The sequence below is a fragment of the Vicia villosa genome, linkage group LG1 (genome assembly GCF_029867415.1).
Source record: "Vicia villosa cultivar HV-30 ecotype Madison, WI linkage group LG1, Vvil1.0, whole genome shotgun sequence".
NCBI lineage: Eukaryota > Viridiplantae > Streptophyta > Magnoliopsida > Fabales > Fabaceae > Vicia > Vicia villosa.
In genome coordinates this window covers 110,341,308-110,364,318 of record NC_081180.1, presented here as the reverse complement: position 1 = coordinate 110,364,318, position 23,011 = coordinate 110,341,308, and the positions used below count along the sequence as shown (strand labels likewise).

The 23,011-nt window shown below is 37.5% G+C and overlaps 1 protein-coding gene and 1 pseudogene across 1 annotated transcript; one reads left to right on the top strand and one right to left on the bottom strand.

The window, feature by feature from the left end:
* Nucleotides 1–9,589: 9,589 nt before the first annotated feature.
* On the top strand, nt 9,590–10,743 carry LOC131651395 (uncharacterized). Its single transcript, XM_058921065.1, has 2 exons — nt 9,590–10,324; nt 10,402–10,743. Exons 1-2 carry the CDS (start codon nt 9,590–9,592, stop codon nt 10,741–10,743), a joined length of 1,077 nt encoding a protein of 358 aa, XP_058777048.1.
* Nucleotides 10,744–12,890: 2,147 nt separating this feature from the next.
* LOC131643829 (disease resistance protein RPP13-like) lies at nt 12,891–20,155 on the bottom strand (annotated as a pseudogene).
* Between the last annotated feature and the right edge of the window lie 2,856 nt (nt 20,156–23,011).

The window sequence follows — 23,011 nt, the reverse complement described above, 5'->3', positions numbered from 1 at the left end:
AGGTTGGCTCCCAAGAGCCGCTACGTCGAACCTATGAACCTGGATTTCTTGATATGATTTGCATTTTCGCCTTATATGATTTGTTTTTTGTTTTGTTTGTTTGTTGCTATATCTTTGTGTTTGCATGCATCATACATCATTTGCATTCTTGCATCATGTCTTATCCAGAAAGAAAAAAAAACAAAAAAAAGGAGTTTTATTATATTTAATCCATAGGTGTGGATAAAGACATAAATACGAACAAGGCATATCATGCATGGCATGCACATCATTTTCATGGCATTAAGAGAAGATTTCTCTTCTATCTCCAGAGCAAGGAACCATTGGGAAGGATAACCTAACATCCCGACCGTCTTATCAAACCAGATTTCAACAAAAGAAATCGATGGAGCAGCTAGAACAGAATCAAACTGCCCTTCGTGAAGACGTGGATCAACTAAAGGTTAGTATGGAAGAGGTTAAGGGAGGTATGGCTCAGATGCTAGAATTCATGAAGACCCTCATGGACGAAAAAGAAAAAGCAAAAGAGGTTCAGTCTAGGGGTACCCTGGTTCAGGATGAGATCCCCAACGACAAAAACCCGCTGCTAGGATTTGTTCCAGGCTTTGGCCCTGCTAAGGACAGACCTCAAGTCCGATCTGTGAGGAGAGCTATTCAATTCCAAGAGAAAGGAGAGACCTCTCAAGAAGGATTTCTCCCTCCTTCACAAACCAAAGGGGCAACCCGCACAGTTCGCATTCCTGCTAACAATGTCCCTAAGGATGATGATTACCTGGAGCTACAATACGGAGTGCAAGAGGTGGACAACACAGACCAAGCACCTCAGACACAACAGTCTATTCCTAACTCTGAGGAAGACTCCAAGGACAGTGAACAAATCAAGGCGCTGGAGGAGAGACTAAAAGTGGTAGAAGGATACGATGTCTTTGATGTGGATGCCTTCGAAATGAGTTTGGTCTCAGACTTGACTATCCCTCGCAAATTCAAGATTCCCGACTTCGAGAAATACAAAGGACTCACATGTCCGAGGAATCACTTGCGCATGTATGTGCGAAAAATGGCTGCCTACGCCCACGATCAAAAACTAATGATACATTTCTTTCAAGTAAGCTTAAGCGGAGCGTCTATTGACTGGTACATGCAATTAGAGAAATCCTCTGTCCGAAGCTGGAATGATCTGGCTAACACCTTCTTAAAGCATTACAAGTACAACTTGGACATGGCACCCAATCGAATGCAATTACAGAATATGTCGCAGAAGAAGGATGAATCATTCAAGGAGTATGCCCAAAGGTGGAGGGAAATGGCTTCTCGAGTCCAACCTCCCTTGATGGAAAAAGAACTGGTGGACATATTTATGAGCACTTTGCAAGGACCATACTACGACAAGATGGTCAGAAGCATATCTTCAGGGTTCTCGGACTTGGTAGTCATTGGTGAGAGAATTGAAAATGGGATCAAGAATGGGAAGACACAAGGGGCACCCTCAGGTTCCTATCACACAAAGAAGTCATATGACGAAAAAAAGGAACCCAGCACTATTGGAGCGATCCTGGTTAATCAGACACCAACACTACAACAGAAGGATCAGCAAAAACAACAGGGTGGCCAACGCCCCTGGAGGTCCAAGCCAAAGCGATCATTCGCCCCATTGCACATGCCGCTGTCTCAAGCTCTGCAACATCTGCTCAGTCAGAACTTGGTTACTCTGCTGCCCCCATACTCAGCTCCGGCTAACCCCGCTCCCGGGTACAAGCATCATGCTAGGTGCACTTATCATTCAGACAGTCCTGGTCATGATACAGAGGATTGTGGGCCGTTGAAGCACAAGATCCAAGATTTGAATGAAGAAGGGCTCATTGAGTTCGAAGATCCTAGCAAGTCTAAAGCCATAGGTGGCTAGAAGGAAGATGTCATAGATCATTAGTTTTGTTTTCATTCGCAATTTCTTTCCGTTTGTTTAAACATTAGTCTTACGACATATGCTATGTACTTTACAACAATCATTAATGCATTGCTTACGTTTGTCTTGATTCATTCCTAGTGTTCTCAATATTTAAAACTGTGTTTTTACTTGGTTTTCTTCTTTGTGATATTCAACTCTCGATCAAAGTCGTACACCTTTTGAGGGAGAATGACGAAAACGATACCATAATTTCATACACTATGCTTTCGAACAGACCGTGTTGACGATGTACAGGCATTTGTTCAATCCCTAAAATAATGGAGATATAAGGATGTTAATCCCTCGTCAACCCCTTTGAGCCCAAAGAAGTAGGAGTTTTCCTTCATATAAAATAAAACCCTTAATACATAACCGGGGATAGGGTAGCTGCTCAGTTAACTTAATTATTCCAAGTTGTTCCTTTGAACATAATCACCGATGGTTCTCCGTCATCATTAAGTCCGGAAGTCAATGTCCGCAAAGAAAAAGAAAGCAATGCAAGGGCCTGCTAAGTCAAAACCTATTAAGGAGACTTAGGCAAAATTGGGGCATCCCGCTGACTGTAGTTTTAAAATGAACAGTTCCGGCAAAAGTTAGGGATAACAAAGTCGAAAAGAGGTCACTATGTACCTTCAACAAAAGGAAGGACATTACAAAAAAAAAGGAGAATGACTGCCTTGCAGATAAACCTTTGGTTTTTGAACCATCATAAATATCAATGTTATAATTCCCAAAGTCTTTTGGAGCCTAAACGCATAGTCAACTGAGCATAGGACTGGAGAACATCACGAAGATGGGGATGGGTACAAATAAACTTTGAGCCTCTATCCTTTGTTTCTTCAAACCGTGAACCAGGCCACGTTACAACCCTTAAAAGTCCTAACTGAAGCATGGTTAGTTCGAAAGCATACCGTTACCAAAGGTATCCCGACTCCTTAAGGTCTACTATAACTCTTGAGTTGATATCACTTTCTTACAAAAAAAAAACTTTGTTTTACTCAAAAAAAATGTTTTTAAACTTTCAAGACAGACATATGCATTCGCATCTTATGAATTTTCATTACAAAGTACATTTGTCTATGTGGATTCAGATGTTTAAACATCAGGGAGAAGTTGCATGGGGCATGGCTAATGGCTAAAAATCCTACTGACTGACGAAGTAGCGTTTAAAAGCTTGTCAAAAAAAAAAGAAACATCTCTTACGCATGATTGGGATGGCTAATGTGTACACATGGCATAACTCGTCATCATCCCATTTACATGGGGCAATCTAATCAAGATTCATAGAACCTCTCAAGGACGCTGAATAGCCCGTGGGGCAAGCCCATTACCTGGGGCACGTTGCAAAGTTCACTTAGTGACAGATGGTGTCAATGCCACTCTCACACCCTTTCCAGGAACCTTTATAGGATATTTCTCAATCTGTCCATACAGTCTTCTCTAAGACATGTTCAAATACTTTTTACCCTTTCTAGGAGCTTTTTCAAACAGTCTTTTAAAGACTCACCTTCTTATCCTTTCTATTTTCAAACCTTTACAGACAGTCCTCTCTAAGACATATTCATTTCCAAGAACCTTTTCTAGGTAGTCTTCTGTAAGACATCTCTTAACCTTTTTTCAGTTAGTCTTTTAAGACATATTCAAACTTCTCTTATGCTTTCAAGAACCTTGTCAAACTTTATTTAAAGTACAGAGTCTTCTCTAAGACAGTTCACCATCCTTTCTAGGATGATCTTCTTCAAGATGTCTTTTCCTAAGTTTTGTTTAAAACCCCACATTCCTTAAAACAGTCTTTATCCTCTATAGGAATATTTTTTACCCTCTGCACAAACACATCCCTTTGAGCTTTGTTTAAAGCGCAATCTTGTTTAAAACAATTTCCCATTCTTCCCAAGGACCTCTTCAGGTAGTCTTATAGAAGACATCATCTCATTCTGAGTACTCAGCAAATCACTGTCCGTCAGGATGCGACCGAAATGCATGACTCATTTTGAAAAGCATCTGTTTCACATTCAAATCAACACTTAGCATCAAGGAGACCTCAAAATTGGGCTAATCAAAGACGATCATTCTTGATAAAGACTCTTGAATGGGGAAACCACGTCCAGAGGGTTTTCCTAAAATAAGGGCATACAATCAAGGATCCTGTTAACTAGGGGCATATCTTTCAAGAATTCAAACACTGGGGCAATGCATATCAGGCAAGACATGGTGAAACTCGAGTTCTCTCTAAAGGGCCCTCCTTCAGATAAAGGGGCATGTCTCACAATTTCTGATAATCGGGGAGTCACACTAGTATCATACAAGGAGCATTGTTGCATAGTTGATCTTCCCACGCCTGTACTATTTACGTCCCGCAGTGGGGGATCGACATATATGCATAATTCTCATTTATTTTGAGAACCTCATTACATGACACATGCATCATGACATTGCATAAAACTAACGCTGCCTTTTCAGGTCACTTCATAATCAAAAGGATGTTATCATCCAATTACAGCGCAAATACGATCGTATCAACGATTCAACCTTAACAGATACAATTCTAATACCTTATTCCAAGTCTTTCTTCAAAGATAATCCAGAAGCAATCAAAGAATTTCTTACCTCTCCAGGTAGTCTTGTCCAAGACAATTATCCTAACCTTTCCAAGCAGTCTTGTGTAAGACATATCCTGACCTTTTCTAGGTAGTTTTGTTTAAAACGTTCCACGACCTTTATAGGAACCTTTCTAGGTGGTTTTGTTTAAAATATTTCATAGCCTTTATAGGAACCTTTCTAGGTAGTTTTGTTTAAAACGTCTCACGACCTTTATAGGAAACTTTCGAGTTAGTTTTGTTTAAAACATATCGTGTCTTTTATAGGAACCTTTATAGGTAGTTTTGTTTAAAACATGACATATCCTTTATAGGAACCTTTCTAGGTAGTTTTGTTTAAAACGTATCGTATCCTTTATAGGAACCTGTCTAGGTAGTTTTGTTTAAAAAATATCGCGTCCTTTATAGGAACCTGCCTAGGTAGTTTTGTTTAAAACATATTGTGCCCTCTATAGGAATCTTTCTAGATAGTTTTGTTTAAAGCGTATCGTATCCTGTCTAAGAGCCTTTCCAGGTGAGTCTTGTGTAAGACGTATCACATCCTTTCCAAAAACTTTTCTAGTTTAGTCTTGTGTAAGACGTATCCTAATCTCTCTAGATAGTCCTGTTAAGACGTTCATATCCTTTATAGGAACCTGTGTAGGTAGTCTTATTTAAGACACATCATGCCTTTCTAGGTAGCCTTCTTAAAATATTTATCCAATCTTTTCTAAGACATACCTTATTCTTTTAAAGAACTCCTCAGTTAGTCTTCTCCAAGACATTCTTCCTAAGCGTTGTTCGAAGCCTAAGCTTCTTCGCATTAACCTCTGATATACCCTATTCAGGAACCTCTTCAGGTGTCTTCTATAAGACATTACTCTATATCTCTTCAGATACAATCAATATGATCCTGGTATGAAGAGCATACGCTCTGGACAAGCATCTTGTCAAACAAATAAGTGGCATCTGTAGGCCCATCTCCCACAGAACTCCTTCCCTACGTAAGCAAATTTTAGGGCATTTCAGTGTCCAATCATCTTCTACCTCTTCAGGTTCAAGAAGATTGAACAGGGGCAGCTGTCATACCCCAAAATTTGCCCTCATGTTTCTAATCCTAATTGACTCTTGTTTTACATTCATATGCATTCTCGAATTAGTCATAATCATGCATTTCACAAGCTCCTAAGACATGTGATCAAGATTTTTTTTATGCAGAGGTAATTCATTTGGCTACTACACTCAATTTGAGATGCAATGTGAATGTCATACATCTCGTATATTTGCAAATGCAATCTTAAGTCGAATGAATGCAACGGCCTAGCGGATAGCATGGTGAGGGTGAGGATTTAAATATGTAGAAAGATCTGAGTTCGAACCCTAACACCTCTATTATTTTGACACTTTTGCTTTTAGTCTTATTATTATTATCATTATTATTAGTCTTTTAGATTTAAGATTTATAGTTTAATTTTAATATTTTTGTTTTAGTTTTGAATTTTGTTTCTTAAAGATTTTTAGTTTTTTTCTAGAAAATTTCAAGTCTCATTATTATTACTATTATTTAAAATATTAATAAATAAAAAAAGAAGAAAAAATATATTCAAAACCTTTTTGTTTTAAGTGTCACGCTTTTAGTAGTAAAGTTTTTATTATTATAGAATTTCAGGTCCTTTTATTCTAGGTAGAGTTTATTATTAATTCAAAAACTGCAACAAGAGATGTTCCTGAAAATATCAGATTCAGAGTAAAACAAAAAAGATATCCAAGATTCAAATCGGAAAGAAATCTTCAATTGCAAAATCAAGTTCTCCAAACTGCAAGAAAATATTCAATTACACATCAAATCTTTCCTTTCCCAAACTTTCAGATGAATTGTGAATCAAGGATTTCGCTGCAAAAAACATCCAAATACAAAGCAGTTATAATTTCAATTTCAATCTAATAAAATCATTCCAAAAGTGGAGATCTTCAATCATCCTGAGATCATTCAAGACCTAGAATAGGATTATAAAAGGACAGGAAGCCACGGTTCGAAGGGAAGAAATTCGGGGAACGAAAAAATCACAAAAAAAAGGTATCAAAACCTCTGCTCAAAGTTCCAGAAAAATTCTTCCTGAAACCTGTAACGACGTCCGGCTCTGATCATCATCCAAACATCACCTGCAAAAGTTCAGACAACACAAAAATAAAACAAAGCTCAAGGCTCCATCGGTTCACCTCAGCTTCAGAATACCATCGCAGCCTTCACATAATCCAGTTGAGAAACGATACAACATCACCGACACGACGTTCAGTGTAACAACGCGTCACAGATCCAACTCGCGTCACCTGCGACCTCACGGATCGACGCACCAATTCGTCAACGTCATAGCTTCATCAACGAACAGCGGCAACAACAATTTCAGATCTTCGACAACAGGCTCTTCGCAATACATTTGGGACGACAATAAACTCAATTCGCTAAAACACAAATTCCAGAAAACCAGAAGAAGAGGATCAACGAGCAATCAGTTCAATTTGTACCTGGATCCGGAAGTTCCTCTTCGCCGGTAATAGTCTTCACTCTTTCGGAAAATTGTTTGTTGATTGTTATATATTCATGCTTGTACCGTTGAAATTTGCCATGGTTGAACAAAGCTGTTTATATTGTTTCTGTATGGTATGTGTTACCGTTGCCATGTTTGGGTACCGTTGATCCCCTTGTTGTCGTTGTTGTAATCATTGAGAGAGATTTTGGAGTGAGCACCGAGAGTGAAACTGAAACTATGCGATTTGTTGAGACCGGGAGATTAGAACACAGGTTGAGAGGGGTTCCATATTATGGCGAGATTGAGTTGAGAGAGATGGAGAAATTAAGAACAGAGGGATTGAATTCAGAGAAGAGGAAGATTCAAGAATGTGTGAGAGGACCAAGTTGATCAATTAGGTCATTTTGTTTAATTTGTGAGAATTGCTTCGGGCCTCATTTGATTAAGCCCAGTTCGGTTCACTTGTTACATCCCATACCAATCAATTTCCCCTCTCCCTTTTGGCTGAATGTAGTTTGGATTTTGGGCCAACACATAACCCAGCGCTTCATGCATGCCTCAGGCCCGATACCCTATGTTATGCACCCTCAGCCAAGCCACGTTGAATCAAAACCTTTAATTACTATATAATTTTAATTATTTATCTAATCAACCTTTTAATATTTATTCATAAATCTATTTTTTTTATTATTATTAAATTAGAATATGATAAATATTAAAATTTAATTTATTATTCGTTTTGACTAAATCTATTAGTCGCGATGACTAAAAATACATTTTATTTTGCTAAATGGTTGTAACCATATTATTGGTTATGATGATTAGCATTTCGTATCAATTCGTTATCATTTGTAATCGAATCTATCGATTATGAGAGGTAACGATAAATTAATAAGTCAATATTTAAAATACACACAAATTTGCTAAAAGTGATAATCGAATCAATCGATTAGAATTGCCAGCAATTTTCTACTAATCTATTAATTATGGTGATCAAACCTATTGATCATTGCGATTAATAGTACAAATTAAATCAGGGTTGTACGCCCAAATCCTAAAACACTTCCCAAATCTAAAACATTCAAAAACACTTCGAATCAAACTACGGATTTTTATCCTTATCCAAAACTACGATAGGCCACTCAAAAAGCCTCCGAAACCATACCAAATCAAATTTCAACTCTAAGGGCGTACAACCCTTCCCCGAACTACGTAGACTCTGATCCTCCATAAGGAGGTACGTAGGCACTTGGCAACAAGGCGAGTCCCCTTCCTCCAAATCTTAATCATGTCTTTAACCCTATTAACTATCTGTCACCCTTCTTTATGTTTTTGCCATAACCCTTATCTTTGCAATGTTAACCTTTAGGAAAGGGTTGAGGGTGCCTAACACCTTCCCTCGACCCGAATATAGTATCTTACCCTGATCTCTATACTGCGTAGGGTTTCCTATTCGCCCTTCAGAATAGGTGGCGGCTCTCTAAGTTATAATTTTTAGGCAGGTTGCTACAGACAGTATTAAATGGGAGGGAAATTACCTTTGTAAAAAATGAGAGTTATAGAGTGAGGGTTGAGTGCAAGGCCAAATGTGGTTTTTTAATGCTTTGCTCTAAGGTGGGCCATATGCACAGTTATGCCATAAAGACTATAAAAGATACCCACACATGTGCTAGCGTTTTGGATAACAAAAGTGCAAGTTCTAAGTGGGTGGCTAATGTTGTGGTCAAAAAGATGAGAACATCTGACAAGGTAATGATATGTGACATAATCCAAGACATGAGGCAAAATTATTCTGTTGGGATCACTGTGTGTAGGGCATGGAAAGCAAAATTGATTGCCAAAAAAATCATTGAAGGAGATGCAGACAAGGAGTATGCAAATCTGTGGAGGTATGCATCTGAGTTGCATAGGGTCAATCCTGGAAACACTGTGAAGATAAACATAGAGAGGCCTTTACCTACCATCCAACCAAGGTTTGGATCTTTTTATTTCTGTTTTGATGGATGTAAAAAAGGTTTTACAAATGGTTGTAGACCCTTCATTGGGGTAGATGGATGTCATTTGAAAACAAAGTATGGAGGTCAACTATTGATTGCTGTTGGAAGAGATCCAAATGATCAATACTTCCCTTTGGCCTTTGGAGTGGTGGAAACAGAAACCAAAGAATCATGGAGGTGGTTTATACAACTGTTAATGGAAGACATTGGGCATGACAAAATAATTGTGTTCATCTCAGATCAGCAAAAGGTAGAGTTCATTTTATCCATCATTCTGTGTCATTCTATTTCAATCCTTGCTTCTAATGATTGTTTCTTAATATGTTTCAGGGATTGGTTGCAGTTTTTGAAGAGTTGTTTGAAAGAATTGAACATAGATTATGCTTGAGGCACTTGTATGCGAATTTTAAGAAGAAGTTTGATGGAGGAGCATTGATAAGAGACTTGATGATGGGAGCAGCCAAGGCAACCTACCGACAAGCATGGACATTGAAGATGAATGAGTTGAAGGCTGTAGATCCAAAGGCTTGAGCATGGCTCATGGCAGTTCCTACAAAGTCTTGGTGTAAGCATGCATTTTCATTCTATCCTAAGTGTGATGTACTTATGAATAACATAGCTGAGTCACTCAATGCCACTATTTTGAATGCTAGAGATAAACCTATATTGACCATGTGCGAATGGATTAGAAAATATCTGGTGAGTAGGTGTAGTAATTCTACTTTGAAACTAGACAAGTGGCCACACAAAGTGATGCCTATTCCCAGGAAAAGATTGGACAATGAGGTAGCTATGAGTGGACACTGGTTGCCAACATGGGCTATGGAAGAGAGATTTCAGGTCACTCATGCTTATAACAGGCAAGAGTTCATAGTTGACATTGCTAAAAAGAATTGCACATGTAATTTTTGGGATCTAGTAGGTATTCCATGTAGACATGTTGTTGCTGCATTAGGGTTTAGACAGCAGAACCCAGAGGATTTTGTTCATGAGTATTACACTAGAGACAGATATACCATGTGCTATGGATTTTCTATTAGTCCAATTAATGGCACTGACATGTGGCCTGAGGTAGAAAGTGAAGAACTTTTACCTCCTAATTACAAAAAGGGACCTGGAAGGCCTAGGAAGCTAAGGATAAGGGAAAGTGGAGAAGAAGGTGCTAGAAGAAGGTTACCTGGTGTATCTTATAGATGCACCAAGTGTGACAAGGTGGGCCACAATGTTAAGACATGCAAAAGCAAGAGGCAAAATCAAAGTGCAATGAAAAGAAAGGTAATTTATATACTGTAACTGTTTTTGTATGTAATATAGTTTCTTTGATTATACTGTAACTGTATTTTTAAATGCAGAAGAAAATGAGACCAAATGCTAGTGAAGAAGGTACTAGCAATGCTGGAAGCCAGTCTGCTACAAACAATGAAGAAGGTCAACACAATCCTGGAAACCAGTCTGCTACAAACAATGAAGAAAATGAAGATACCAAGATTGATTCATTGTTTGGAGATGTAACTGATGACATGATAAGCAGCATACCAGACATCCATTCTCAGGCATCAACAAGCAACAATTACAAGGGAAAGGGAAAGATGATTGACAAGCTAATTGTGAGGAGAAGGGTAAGTGAGAGGATAAAGGAGAACTGGTTCAAGAAACCAAAACCATTCACAGGTCCAGGTTCAAACCCTGAGTAGCCTATTTGTATGGACATTGCTGAAGAGGAATCTTCAAAGATTACTCCAAAAAGGGCATCCAAGATTACTCCAAAAAAGCCATCCAAGATTACTCCAAAGAAGCCAGCAAAGGGTACTCCAAAGAAGACATCAAAGGGTACTCCAAAGAAGACTACTCCAAAGAAGGGAACTCCAACAAAAAAGACGTGAATTTACCTTATGTTTAATTTGATTAGACCTTGTTGTTTATTTTGAGTAGCACATGTTTGGTGCACTTATGTAATGTTAAAGTGTGACTGGTTATTTTGAGTAGCACATGTTTGGTGCACTTATGTTCTGCTAAGACAGTTATTTTGAGTAGCACATGTTTGCTAAGAAAATTTTAAGTTGTGTATTCTGAATTATGCCCATGTTATGGTGCACTTGTTATGCTAAAGTGTGAGTTTTAGTTCATTCAATCTTACAACACCTTTATATTTCACTTTACTTAACAGAAAGGTTTCATTGATGTAAAATACACATGAACAATTGACATAAAACATAACTCATTTTATTGACATAAATTCAACAAGGTTTTACATCCAAATGCCACCAAAATACACAATGTCAAACAAGGAGCTGTTAACCTTAGTAATACAATATGCCAATAAGCAAAAAACAGAGAATCAATATTGTCTTCTTCAGCCTCATATTAACACTTGTCTGACTTGCATTCTTCTTCTTCAACTTCTCAATTTTGTTTGTTGCGGTCTCTAACTTCACTGCTAGTATATCACAGCTTTTACATTCTGGTAGTTTCATCCTATGCACATTGATATGGTCTCTGATTTCATCATCCCACAAGAACAATTCACAGCTATTTACAGACTACAAAACACAATGAAGAGTTGTTTAATAAAAACCAAATTTCCAGATAACATGAAATATAACTTTCAACATGATATTGAACAATTTTCCCGATAACAAAGAAGCATACTTACCCCAGCATTGCGGCATTTCCAGAACTTTCTATTGCGATTTTGAACCGTGTTGGCCACCCACAACTTCATTGGTCTGTCACAGCCACATCTGGGTAAATCTGGATTTTGAAACGAATTGACACTGCTACCATACGAGTTGCTTTCCGCCATTAGTGAAGAAGATGAATATGGGATTGACGAAGATGGAGAAGGGACGATGATGGACGATGATGGAGCAGGGTTTGAGGAAGATGGATGATGGACGATGATGGAGAAAGAGAGGGACGAAGATGGAGAATGAAGATGAACCCTAATTTTATGAGGGTGGATCCAGTCAGCGCCACCGTGTCCAATGCTGCATTGTCCAGTCAGCTAGTGTGGTAACAAGGAGTGGTAAATCCATGTTTTGGGTTTTATAAGGGGCGTTTGGTAAAAAAAATCATTCAGGGGGGGCAAACCGAATCTCGCTATATTGGCAAACGTAATGCAATGTATTTCTCAACTACTCCTCAATGCATGTGCTACTAAGGTTTGGATGTTAAAGTTATGTTACTGAGTTATCCATGTCTCTGGCCCATCTCTAAACCTGACTCCTCTTTGAACCTGAGACTGTCATTAGTTCCTCTCTGATTACCAACTAGAAATTTGCTAGTTAGTAATATAACCTATATAAACAATATAACACAAAATTGTAAATACACTTAATTTCATTCCGATAATACTTCTCTCAATTGTTTTTAATTCTCTCTTTAATTTCCTCAAGTTGCAGGTAACTTAGAATATAAGATATCCAACAATCTCAATTGAATACTACAGAATTGATTTATACTTTATAAAAATCTTAATTAAAAATAAAATAAAAAATGATAAAAATCTCTTAAAATCTCATATACATTTATTTCTTTCCATCCTATTAAACCATTACTTCGCTTGACCAAAAAAACTCAATACTTCATCAATCAGTGCCAAACAGATTAGAACACTGTCTACTGCATATACCGAACAATCAGGAACAACTGAAGTATTGCACCCAAAATTTTCGGTCATTTACATCATATCATATATCAACAGAACAAACTCAAGACACATGAGACATGACTATCCATCCGCTTCAAATTAAGCTAATGCCTAATGCAACAACACAGTCTATGCATTCAGTGACTTCATGTTCCAATATTGGCACACACGCTGCATTCATAACCCTCTAGGTAATTTAGCTTGTCCAAATATTAATATTTCATACACAATTTTAGAATTACACAACAGTGTCAACAAAATACAAACTATACATAGCAAATAATTCTTCAAACAAATTTAAACTCTATACATACAATCTACACTTCAAATGAAAAATCAAACATCACTATTAGTCCACCATCCTTTATTCTTCAACAACAACAACATGCGAGTAGTAGTTCCATTTGCACGGTAAGTAACTAAGTTGACAAAGTTTGTTGATATGCAATCCTTCCTTCAGAACAAGCCACAGAAGATAAATTTCAGATGCTCGCTGCCAAAAGTATTTTGCCAAATTAAACTACTGCGTGTCTATTGAAAATAAGAAAGCAAACGTCCAAAGACGAGGCAACTGAGTACTCACCGTGCTGTGCTGTGTTGGAAATATATTCTACTGAAAATGAGTTTGGATGACTTGACAATGGGGTGGGATGTTAAACGTCTCAGCGTTGATTTCCCTTGGCATGTTTGTTAACTTCAACTCAAGCAAAGTGTTGCTATGCTTTAGTCCATCGGGAAGCATTTTCAGATGGGGACATGATCTGATTTCTAGTTGTCTGAGACAAGGGAGTGCTTCTGGCTCTATCTTCCATTCCTCTAATTGCCCCAGCTTCCAAAGTTTTAATACATAAAGCTGAGGAAAGCTATGAGATTCGCAAACCATAGTTGTTCCCGTGTATGACTCTGCGAGTAAACAGTGTCCGGAGATTTGGAAAATCTTTCAAAAGTATCATGGGATCATCCTGTAGTTTTGAATGTGATAGGGTAAGTTCAATGAGGCTCTGTGGAAATTGGGACAGAATAGATGAACTGTTCAAGCTTCCCAGCAAATACATGTCAGTGAGATATGCATTATTTTCGAAGGATTTCAAGTGTAAAATCCAAGGTCGACCTTCTTCATCTCTAGATTTCAGTCTCAGCGATTGAAGGTATTCTAATTTTGTAATCCATTCAGATACTGTCTCAAGTTGAGCTATCATCGGCTCTTGGTTTAGTGACATTGATTGACATGCTAATCCCAACTTTGTGATATTGACCAATTTGTCCAAGCCACCCTTGACTGGAGTCTCCTCGTCCACAAACAGTCCCCACAATGTTTGGAGGTCAGATAGAAAATTACCTTTTGGTTGAGGTGGAAATCTGGTGCGGTAATTCTCACTCAAGAACAAGTGTCTGAGTTCCATCTTCCAGATGGAGGCAGGCAGAATATGTATGTAAGTATGTTTGAGATCAAGTGTTTGCAGCTTCAACAACTTGCTTATAGATGATGGAAGTGACTCTAAGTAGGTCCATCTCAAGCCAAGATACCTTAGCCGGGTAAGTCTTGCTATGTGCTTAGGCAAGTTGGGCTTGTAAACGCGTTCAAGATCAAGCACCAGAAGGAGTAAGAAGCAATCACTTGAAATACATCCCTTGAGAAAATTACCTACTTGTTGCCCAGGTTTACTCCCCTCTTGAGCATCAAAGGAATGAAAGGAGAGAACGTCCTTGTAATAAGTTTTAAAGGATGTTGAATCAGTACTGTCACCATGAATATGATCGTTCAAGATATCATCTTTATCAAGATGATCAGTAACTCGGCGAATAATGGACTTTTTTGGGTCTGCATTCGAATCTGTGGCAGATCCACGGCCCTGTAGAAATCTAGACTCATTAGCCTTTGACAACAGTTGCTGCAAAGCAGTAGGGAGACGGCATGTTTTTACCTTTCCATTGTGCTTTCTCTTGACAACTTGGACCATGTTCCGATCTATCAACTCTGTCAAGTACCTTTCTGCAACTAGCTCTGGGGGCACTTCGTTATCTTCTGCTTGATGAACCAGACTCTCGGCAACCCACAAAACAACCAACCTTCTGACAGGGATCCCAAATTCAGCAGGGAATAGCACAAAGTAAAATAGACATCTTCTCAGATATGAAGGTAAGTTTGTATTAATTGTGTCTAACATTTCAGACCAACTTTGCATTTGATCTCCATTGAGCTGCTGGCCCTCCAACACGCTTGACCACTCCTCATGTGCAATATCTTTATGTGAAAGCAAATCACTCATTTTCAAAATTTGTGATGGCAGCCCTCCGCATTTCATCACAATTTTTTTTCCAATCTTGATAAGTTCTGTTTCTGACTTGGGGGGAATGTCCACCTTCAAATGTCTTGTGAACAACAGCCAACTAGTTTCATCATCTAATAACTGTAATGGGTGAACAAAGATTGTACCTGCTGCATGTTGGTCTACATTTGCATTGCGAGTGGTAAAAAGAACTCTGCTTCCCGTTGACATATCGGGTATGGCCCTGTTCAAGGTATCCAAGTATACTTTGGATGTTTCTTTTATGCCATCAACAATTATGAAGTATTTTGTACTGGCCAAGGTTGCGAGTACATAATCAGTGGACAAGTTTTCATCTTCTACAGTAATTTGCTTGGCAGCTTCCTTGCAAATTTCTGAAACAAATTGGTTTGTCGTACAATTTGACGGCAGTGACACCCATATGCAAAGCTGAAAATGAGTTACAACAGTGTTGTCTTCAAATATCAACTTGGCTAGTGTTGTCTTACCTGTGCCTCCTATTCCAACAATCCAAGTAATGCAGCGACGTTTCTCGTCTGACAGTAACTCCACCATCAGAACTTGTGTAGCAACAAGAGACGGTTGCATCCTTGCACGTAACATTTGAACCTTGGATACGACTCGGCTTTGAATATGCACTAAACCATATGCTTTTCTTCTCCTAGAAGTATCTTCAATTTTGTTTCTGATACCATCTAGCTTCTTACTAACAACATGTCGGGTCCAGTATTTAAAAATGTAGTTGAGAATTGGCATATGCTTCAATTTGGCATAATTTTTGTTAATGACAGACTGCGCTTCAAGAGAAATAGCTCTCATTTGCTCCACCCAGATTCTGGATCTTCCATCTAGTTCTCCCGTCGCATTTGCATCCAGAAGCAACGCATCCATCAAATCCTTTTCCCCTCTGACTAATTGGACCTTCTTTTTGAACCCTTTGACAGGCTGATACAAGGAGGAGGAGGAGGAGGAGGAGGAGGAGGAGGAGGAGGCAGTTGCTGCTGGCGTAGCATCCGAACTTTCATCGTGTTCAGAAATGATTTCATTCTCAATATCTCTTTCTTGAATGCTGCTAATTGGGGTTAATAATGGTAGATGCTCTGGTTGTGTTCTTTGAATATTTGCAATGCAATAAATGATCTTCCTTTCTGATATATCAAGAATCTCTTCCAACAAACTGTTGATGTCCTTGGAAAACTTAATTCTGCTCAAGTAACCACCCTTACCTTTTGGATATGCATCAATAAGAGATTGACCATATTGTGACACGACTCTCAGTTGAGCCACCCACACTCTCTGCCTTTTATTTAGGCCTTCTACACTCTCAGTTATATCACTTAAAAATGCACGCATTTGAGCTAAATATCTTTGCGTACACTTCAAATTCTTGTCCATAGACCTCCACAAATTCCTACTCCATGTAATAACTTCAATAAGTAAGTAACTCAACATGAAAAGGAACATTGCCAGAACAGGGTGAAACTGAAACAGGTAGAAAATCGGTAAATAAATTACAGTGAAAAACAAGAAGCGAATAAATGATCTTATCATTTTCATTCCCTTCCGTTTCTTCTTCTTCTTCTTCTTCAAACTGGACTTGGATTTCTGTTTTTTTGTTTTTCCTTTTTCATCAACCATCATGAAAACGGAAAAAAAGAAAAAGATTAGGAACAAGAAGGATAGTGGCCTGGAGATGTAAAGAGTACTAGCAATAAATAATAGGATGTCGAGAATTATCGAGCTTTCTTGTGAGAAGTTTGGTACGGGAGTTGTTTTTTTTAATTCCACTTCCATGTCTAATAGTCCCCCAACTTCGTAAGTCAGACTTCTGTGTGTTACATCTCCTATTTGAGTCCTGATATACTTCAGCTCCTTCTTAAATTCATTTTCAGAAGCATAATCGGCTCTTAGATAAAGGACCTTCTTAAATATGCCCATTTTAGACAATCTTTCCTTGACAAGGACGAAATTATCCACAACACTTTCAGTATAATTGCAAAGTTCCTTCACCTCTTCCAACCACACATTTTCTCTTTCACTTCTTGACCAACTCAAATTAGACGACACAAAATTATTTTGCAGGTAGATGAATTCAGCTTTTACTCGCTCTACCATCTCTATCACCTCTTCACCAGTAACTATAGTAGTTTGACTCAGAATGTGATCAAGCTTCTCCGTAGCTACTACTACAGTGGTGCTGGTGGTGGACGATGATGATGCTTCTCCTGTAGTTGTTTCAACATCGATTCTGACAATATCGGTATATGAATTCATTCCAGTTCGAGAGATGTCTCTCATACTTTTGTGCATCTTCTTGAGCTCTATCCCAACCTTGTATTTGTCTATCCAATACAGAACTCCCCACCTCCTCCTCTTGACTGATTTTATCACAAAAGTTTCTATCACGTCCTCTGCATCACGGGCAGTTTCCTTCAACTTCTCTTCCCACTCATTCAACTCTTGTTCTTGTTCGACGTACCTGCGCTTCCCGATCTGTTCCAACAATCCCTCCATCAACCTCAGCTCTCTTTCAATCCATTCTACATGCTCAATTGTGTCGGCCAACTCAGCTAACACTTCAATCAAGAGTTTGGTTAGACTGTTTGCAACAGATGATACTATGAATACTATTCCAATGCCACCCATGCTCAAGTAATATTGAGGATGGAGATGAATGCTTGATTATTTATATGCATGAAGCTGACAGAAGAACTACTTCAATAACAAAGAAAACCTGAAGGCATTGCTCTGTCAGGCATTGACAAAACAGAAGCAATCAAACAGGATAGCAATCAAGTCTAACATATTCTAGAAAAAATGATCAGTAAAATTATACTGTTATATTATATTAGAAGCTTAACAGTTTGTTATATTTATGTTATTAGTTTGTTATATTTCTGTTAAGCACTTAGACCAAGTATATATTCACTCGGTCATTCCTGTTGTAACTGATTCTATACATTCAATACATCAAGCTTTAATGGCTATTCAGCATGTGCTTTTCTCTTTCAAAGAATTAACAAATCATGATTTTATATAAACATGATATGTAATATATTATTTCTTGATTGATATCCATTTTCAAAAAGATGTGATTGGTCAATGAATATCAATTTGCTAAAAAGAAATTGATTACGTGAGTTAGGAACATACTTGGTAAGAATATCGGCTACTTGAAATTGAATACTGACGTGAGGAAGTGATATAATTTGGTCATCATAGGTGTTACGAATTGAATGACAATAAACTTTGATATGATAGGTGTGTTCATGAAAAGTAGGGTTTGCAATGATTTGAGGGCACCTGTATTGTGGCCATAAAATGACGTTGGCTTTGTTTGAAGAAATCCAAATTCACTCAAAAGACCATGAAACCAAATTGTTTTTGAACAAGCACCAAACATGACAGTACTAATCATAGAAGATTTAGAGACTCTTGCTCTGAATCACAGACGCCTCTATGAGTGGGAGTGTCGCGACGTTCAACACGCTTCGATTTCAATACTTGTATGATACCGTACGACATGTGTCGGAAAAAGTCAAATAAGAGTCGGAAAAGTTAGACAAGTGTCTCCTAAATTTTTTTTTCTTTGCTTCGCACTCTTTCTATCGGTGTTCGACACCCGTATGCCACTCATACCACATATGTCAGACAATTCCGACGAGTGTTTCCGACACATGTCGTACGGTATCATAAAGAATTAAAGACATTAATTTGATAAGAATATTTTCAACTATTTTAATAATAGATGGATAAATGAAGCTTAAATTCTATCTTATATAAAGCATTGTCAGTGTCTTGTGTTTTTGATATTATTGGTGTCAGAGTGTTCGGGTCGGTTGTGTCCCATTATCCATGTCAGAGTCTGTGCTTCATAGCTCTCGCTTGTTTCTTACTTTTCCATGAGATCAAAGAAGAACCAAGAAACAAGCATCATCCAATGATAGAGCGTTGAGTATCAGGACACACTGTTGAGTATCAGGACACACTGCCCAATCGACATCACCACACTCCATTTAGGAGCTATACTGGTGTGAAAGAATAGAATGTGGTGAGAGGTTCCCTTCAAATAGCGAATTATATGACAGAGCGCTGCCAAGTGAAGATGACGAGGAGAATACATGAACTAACTTATTTGTTGAACATCAAAAGATATGTTAGGGTGAGTAACACTTAGGTAGTTAAGAATACCCATGAGTTGTCGATACTTTAAGGGAACTGGCAAAAGATTACCATCATCTCGATAATATTTAACACTGACCGCAAAAGGAGTATCTACTAGATTACAATGCAAACAGTTTCCATTTTGGTAATTGATGGAAATGTTTCATCATAATCAATTCTATATTCGTGCTTGTTTTCTACAACAATCAATCGAGCCTTGAAACGATTAAGAGACCTATCTGAATTCAAATTCATATAATACACTCATTTGCAGCCAATGAGTTTGATATCAGGAGGACAAGAGACAATATCTCAAGTGAAATTCTCCTGAAGAATTTGAAGTTCCTAATTTATTGTTATGTTGGTCGAATATCTTGAGTACCGGATAAATACTCACCAGATGGATATGATTCCTTACATATTACTTACAACACAAACACTACTTACTCCCTTGAGGACAATAAACTCTGGCCATGACATATGCTTGAGTTAATCTACCAGCTAGCACTTGCCGTTTATGTAGCTTAGCGGTCATGGATCACTAAACCCATTATGTATGCCACTGTTCCTGCTGCCATGGCTGGAATAAAATAATACGGGGGGAGGACTTGGTCATTGCAGTTCGAAAACAGTGGAGGGTTCAGATAATCTATTTTCTCCCTCCTCCAATCCCGGGATCAAATTATGCTAGCTAGATTAATGGATGATTACACCGATAAAAAGGATTAAGCATGTTTCATGTGTACAACTTAGTTCTTTATGATAGCTTTTGACTACATCAATTAGAAATAGTTACAACAAACTTCACTATTAAAAGTATATAACAACATAACCAACTATCTTTCTTCTAGAATACACTTTAGATTTTGGGACTTACAAGACAGAACAACAAAATATTGTATTTAACAAACAATTCAAAATGACATTACTCTTCCACATTACAAACTTAACTACAAACATAGATAGATTCATGAATTTAAAATGAGGTTAAAAAACATTGAAATCATACCTGAACAGGAACCATCTTACGAAACCATCTGACTCATTTGCATAGCATTTTTGAACTTCTGAGGTACTAGGGTTGTATGTGTATTGATCCCTCTTTGTTCCTCCTAGCAAGGAAATTTGGGAGTTGTATTTCTCTCCTGCAACAAAAATAAAAATAGGAAATTTGGGAGTTTCTGATGATAACTTAGATGATGAGAAAATGACATTTATCATTAAGAGATTTCAACGTCTGGCCAAAAGGAACAAGAAATTCTCTGGTAGAAGTAGTGGCTTCAGAGGCTCAAGTTCTAGAGACAAAGAAGATAACTAAAAGATTTGCTACAACTGCAACAAGCTTGGTCACTCATATTTGATTGTCCTTTCCTACTAAAGGACAAGTCAAAGAAAGGAAGCTTCAAGAAGAACAGCTTCAGAAACAAATTCAAGAAGAGACTCATGGAAACATGAGATGAACTTGATAATGAAGGAAGTTCTAACAAAGATGAAGGAGAAAAAATCTAGCGTTGATGGCTCTCACGTCATCTAATGCAGAATCTTAATCTTGCTCTGGCTCAAAATCAGACGAAGAAAATAAGGTATTTTATAACTTATCTCGTTTTGATCTTATTTCCTTCATTCAAGACATCAGGAGTCGTTGCAAAGACAAAGCAAGGCACAAGAAAATCTTAAAGAGAGATCATGATCTTTTTAAAGAAGAATTAAAAATGTTTTAAAGACAAATTTGAATCTCTTGAAAAAGATCATAAGTTTCTCCTAGATAAAGCTTCTGATAAAATATTAAACAAGCGTGAGGTAGCTCTTTAAAGCTTTATCACAACAGGTCTTGAAAGAACTAAACTTGCTTTCATTATCTATGGAGTAAGTAAGAGCAAAGGAGAAGGTCTGGGTTGTAATGGAGAATGCTCTAATGTCCAGCTTCTAAAGAAACCTTCGGATCCTTCTACTTCAAACAGTGCTAAAGTCTTATTTTATGCTTGCTTTTGATAAGGGTAAGAATCTGACTCAGTCAGACCTTAAAATTACTGAGTTAAAAGATATGAACAAATCTGCACATGAGACCTCAAGGTCTAGGATTCTGAAGAATTCAATTCTTACAAATCAGCAATCAAAGGTTCATAACAAATAAGAACCTAAAGTTTAAAGTCAAAACTTCTGAGGAATCCAGGACCAATGACTATCAAGTCAAAGGTTATGAAGAAACTAGAACAAAGGACCTATGGATCAAAGAATCTGAAGGGTTCAGAAGCGAATGTCAAGACTCATCCAAGAAAAAACTTTTTTAAATCTAAAGTCTGGATTGAGCCTAGGCATTACTATCAGGGAAATGCACAAAACAAGAAAAATCATGTTAGAACTAACACTAGAGAATGGGTACCTAAATCTGAGATTGTGTTTGTTACGGATATGCCTAAAACGAGAAACAAAACAGCTGTCATGGTACCTGGACAGTGGTTGCTCATGACATATGAAAGGATAAAGGCATATGTTATAAACCCTGACTCTGAAAGAGGAAGGAAATGTGGGGCTTGGAGGAGGATAGAAAGGGAAGATCATTGTTATAGGTAATATTGGTAACTCTCTAATTTGTGTTAATAATGTTTGGCTTGTAGAAGGACTCAAACATAATCTATTGAGCATAAGTCAATTTTGTGAAAGTTGTTATGATGTCTTGTTTAATAAGAACATCTGTTAAGTCATCAATAAATCTAACAAATTTTTTTTCTTCTTCAAATGGAAGAGGAAAGGAAATGTTTACAAGGTTAATCTTTCTGAATTGACTGACCAAAGGCTAGTTTGCCTAATGTCTGTGAGTGATGAATAATTAATCTGGAACAGAAGGCTAGGTCATGCTAACCGGAGGTTAATCTCTACACTTTGCAAGCAGAAACTTGTTAAAGGCTTGTCAAATCTTGATTAAATCTGAGATACTCTGTGTGGATCATGTCAAATAGAAAATATTAGTATAACTTCTTTCAAACCTAAAAACATGACTTCTACCTCTAGACCTCTAGAATTGCTTCACATTGATTTATTTAAGCCTTATGAGACTGCCTCAGTCAATGGAAAGAAATATGGGTTGGTCATCGTTTATGATTACCGCATATGGACTTGGGTTAAATTCCTTATATATGAAGATGAATCATATGGAGTATTCAACATCTTTTGCACACAAGTACATTCTGAAAAGGAATTAAAAATCCTTAAAGTCAGAAGTGATCATGGTGGAGAATTTGAAAATGATCCATTTTAAATCTTTCGTGAGAAACATGGAATTATTTATGAATTCTCCTCTCCTAGAATTCCACAAGAAAATGGTGTTTTAGAGAGGAAGAACAGGTTCTTACCAGAAATGGCTAGAACTATGATCCATGAGAAACTCTTCAAAAATATTTGTGGGCAGAAGTTGTTAATACCTCTTGTTTTGCCCAGAATCGAATCTACATCTGAACAATTCTGAACAAACATCATATGAGTTATTCAAAGGAAGAAAGCCAAACATATCTTATTTCCATCAGTTTGGTTGTACTTGTTGCATTCTAAACAGCAAAGATTATTTGAGAAAATTTGATGCTAAAGCTCATAATAATATCTTTTTAGGTTACTATGAACGTTCTAAAGCATGCAAAGTGCATAACTATGAATTTAGAACAGTTGAAGAGTTTATACATGTAAAATTTAATGACAAAGAGCCTGACTAAGACACGTTAGAGTTAGTTAAAAGCTTTGCAGATTTGCAGGTTTATGAAGAATATCCAAATGATGGATCCTCAGAATATGAGAATTCATTAGTTGCAGGCTCAGATGATAATATACTAGAATTTGATCCAACTCATGAAGCTCACCAAGTTG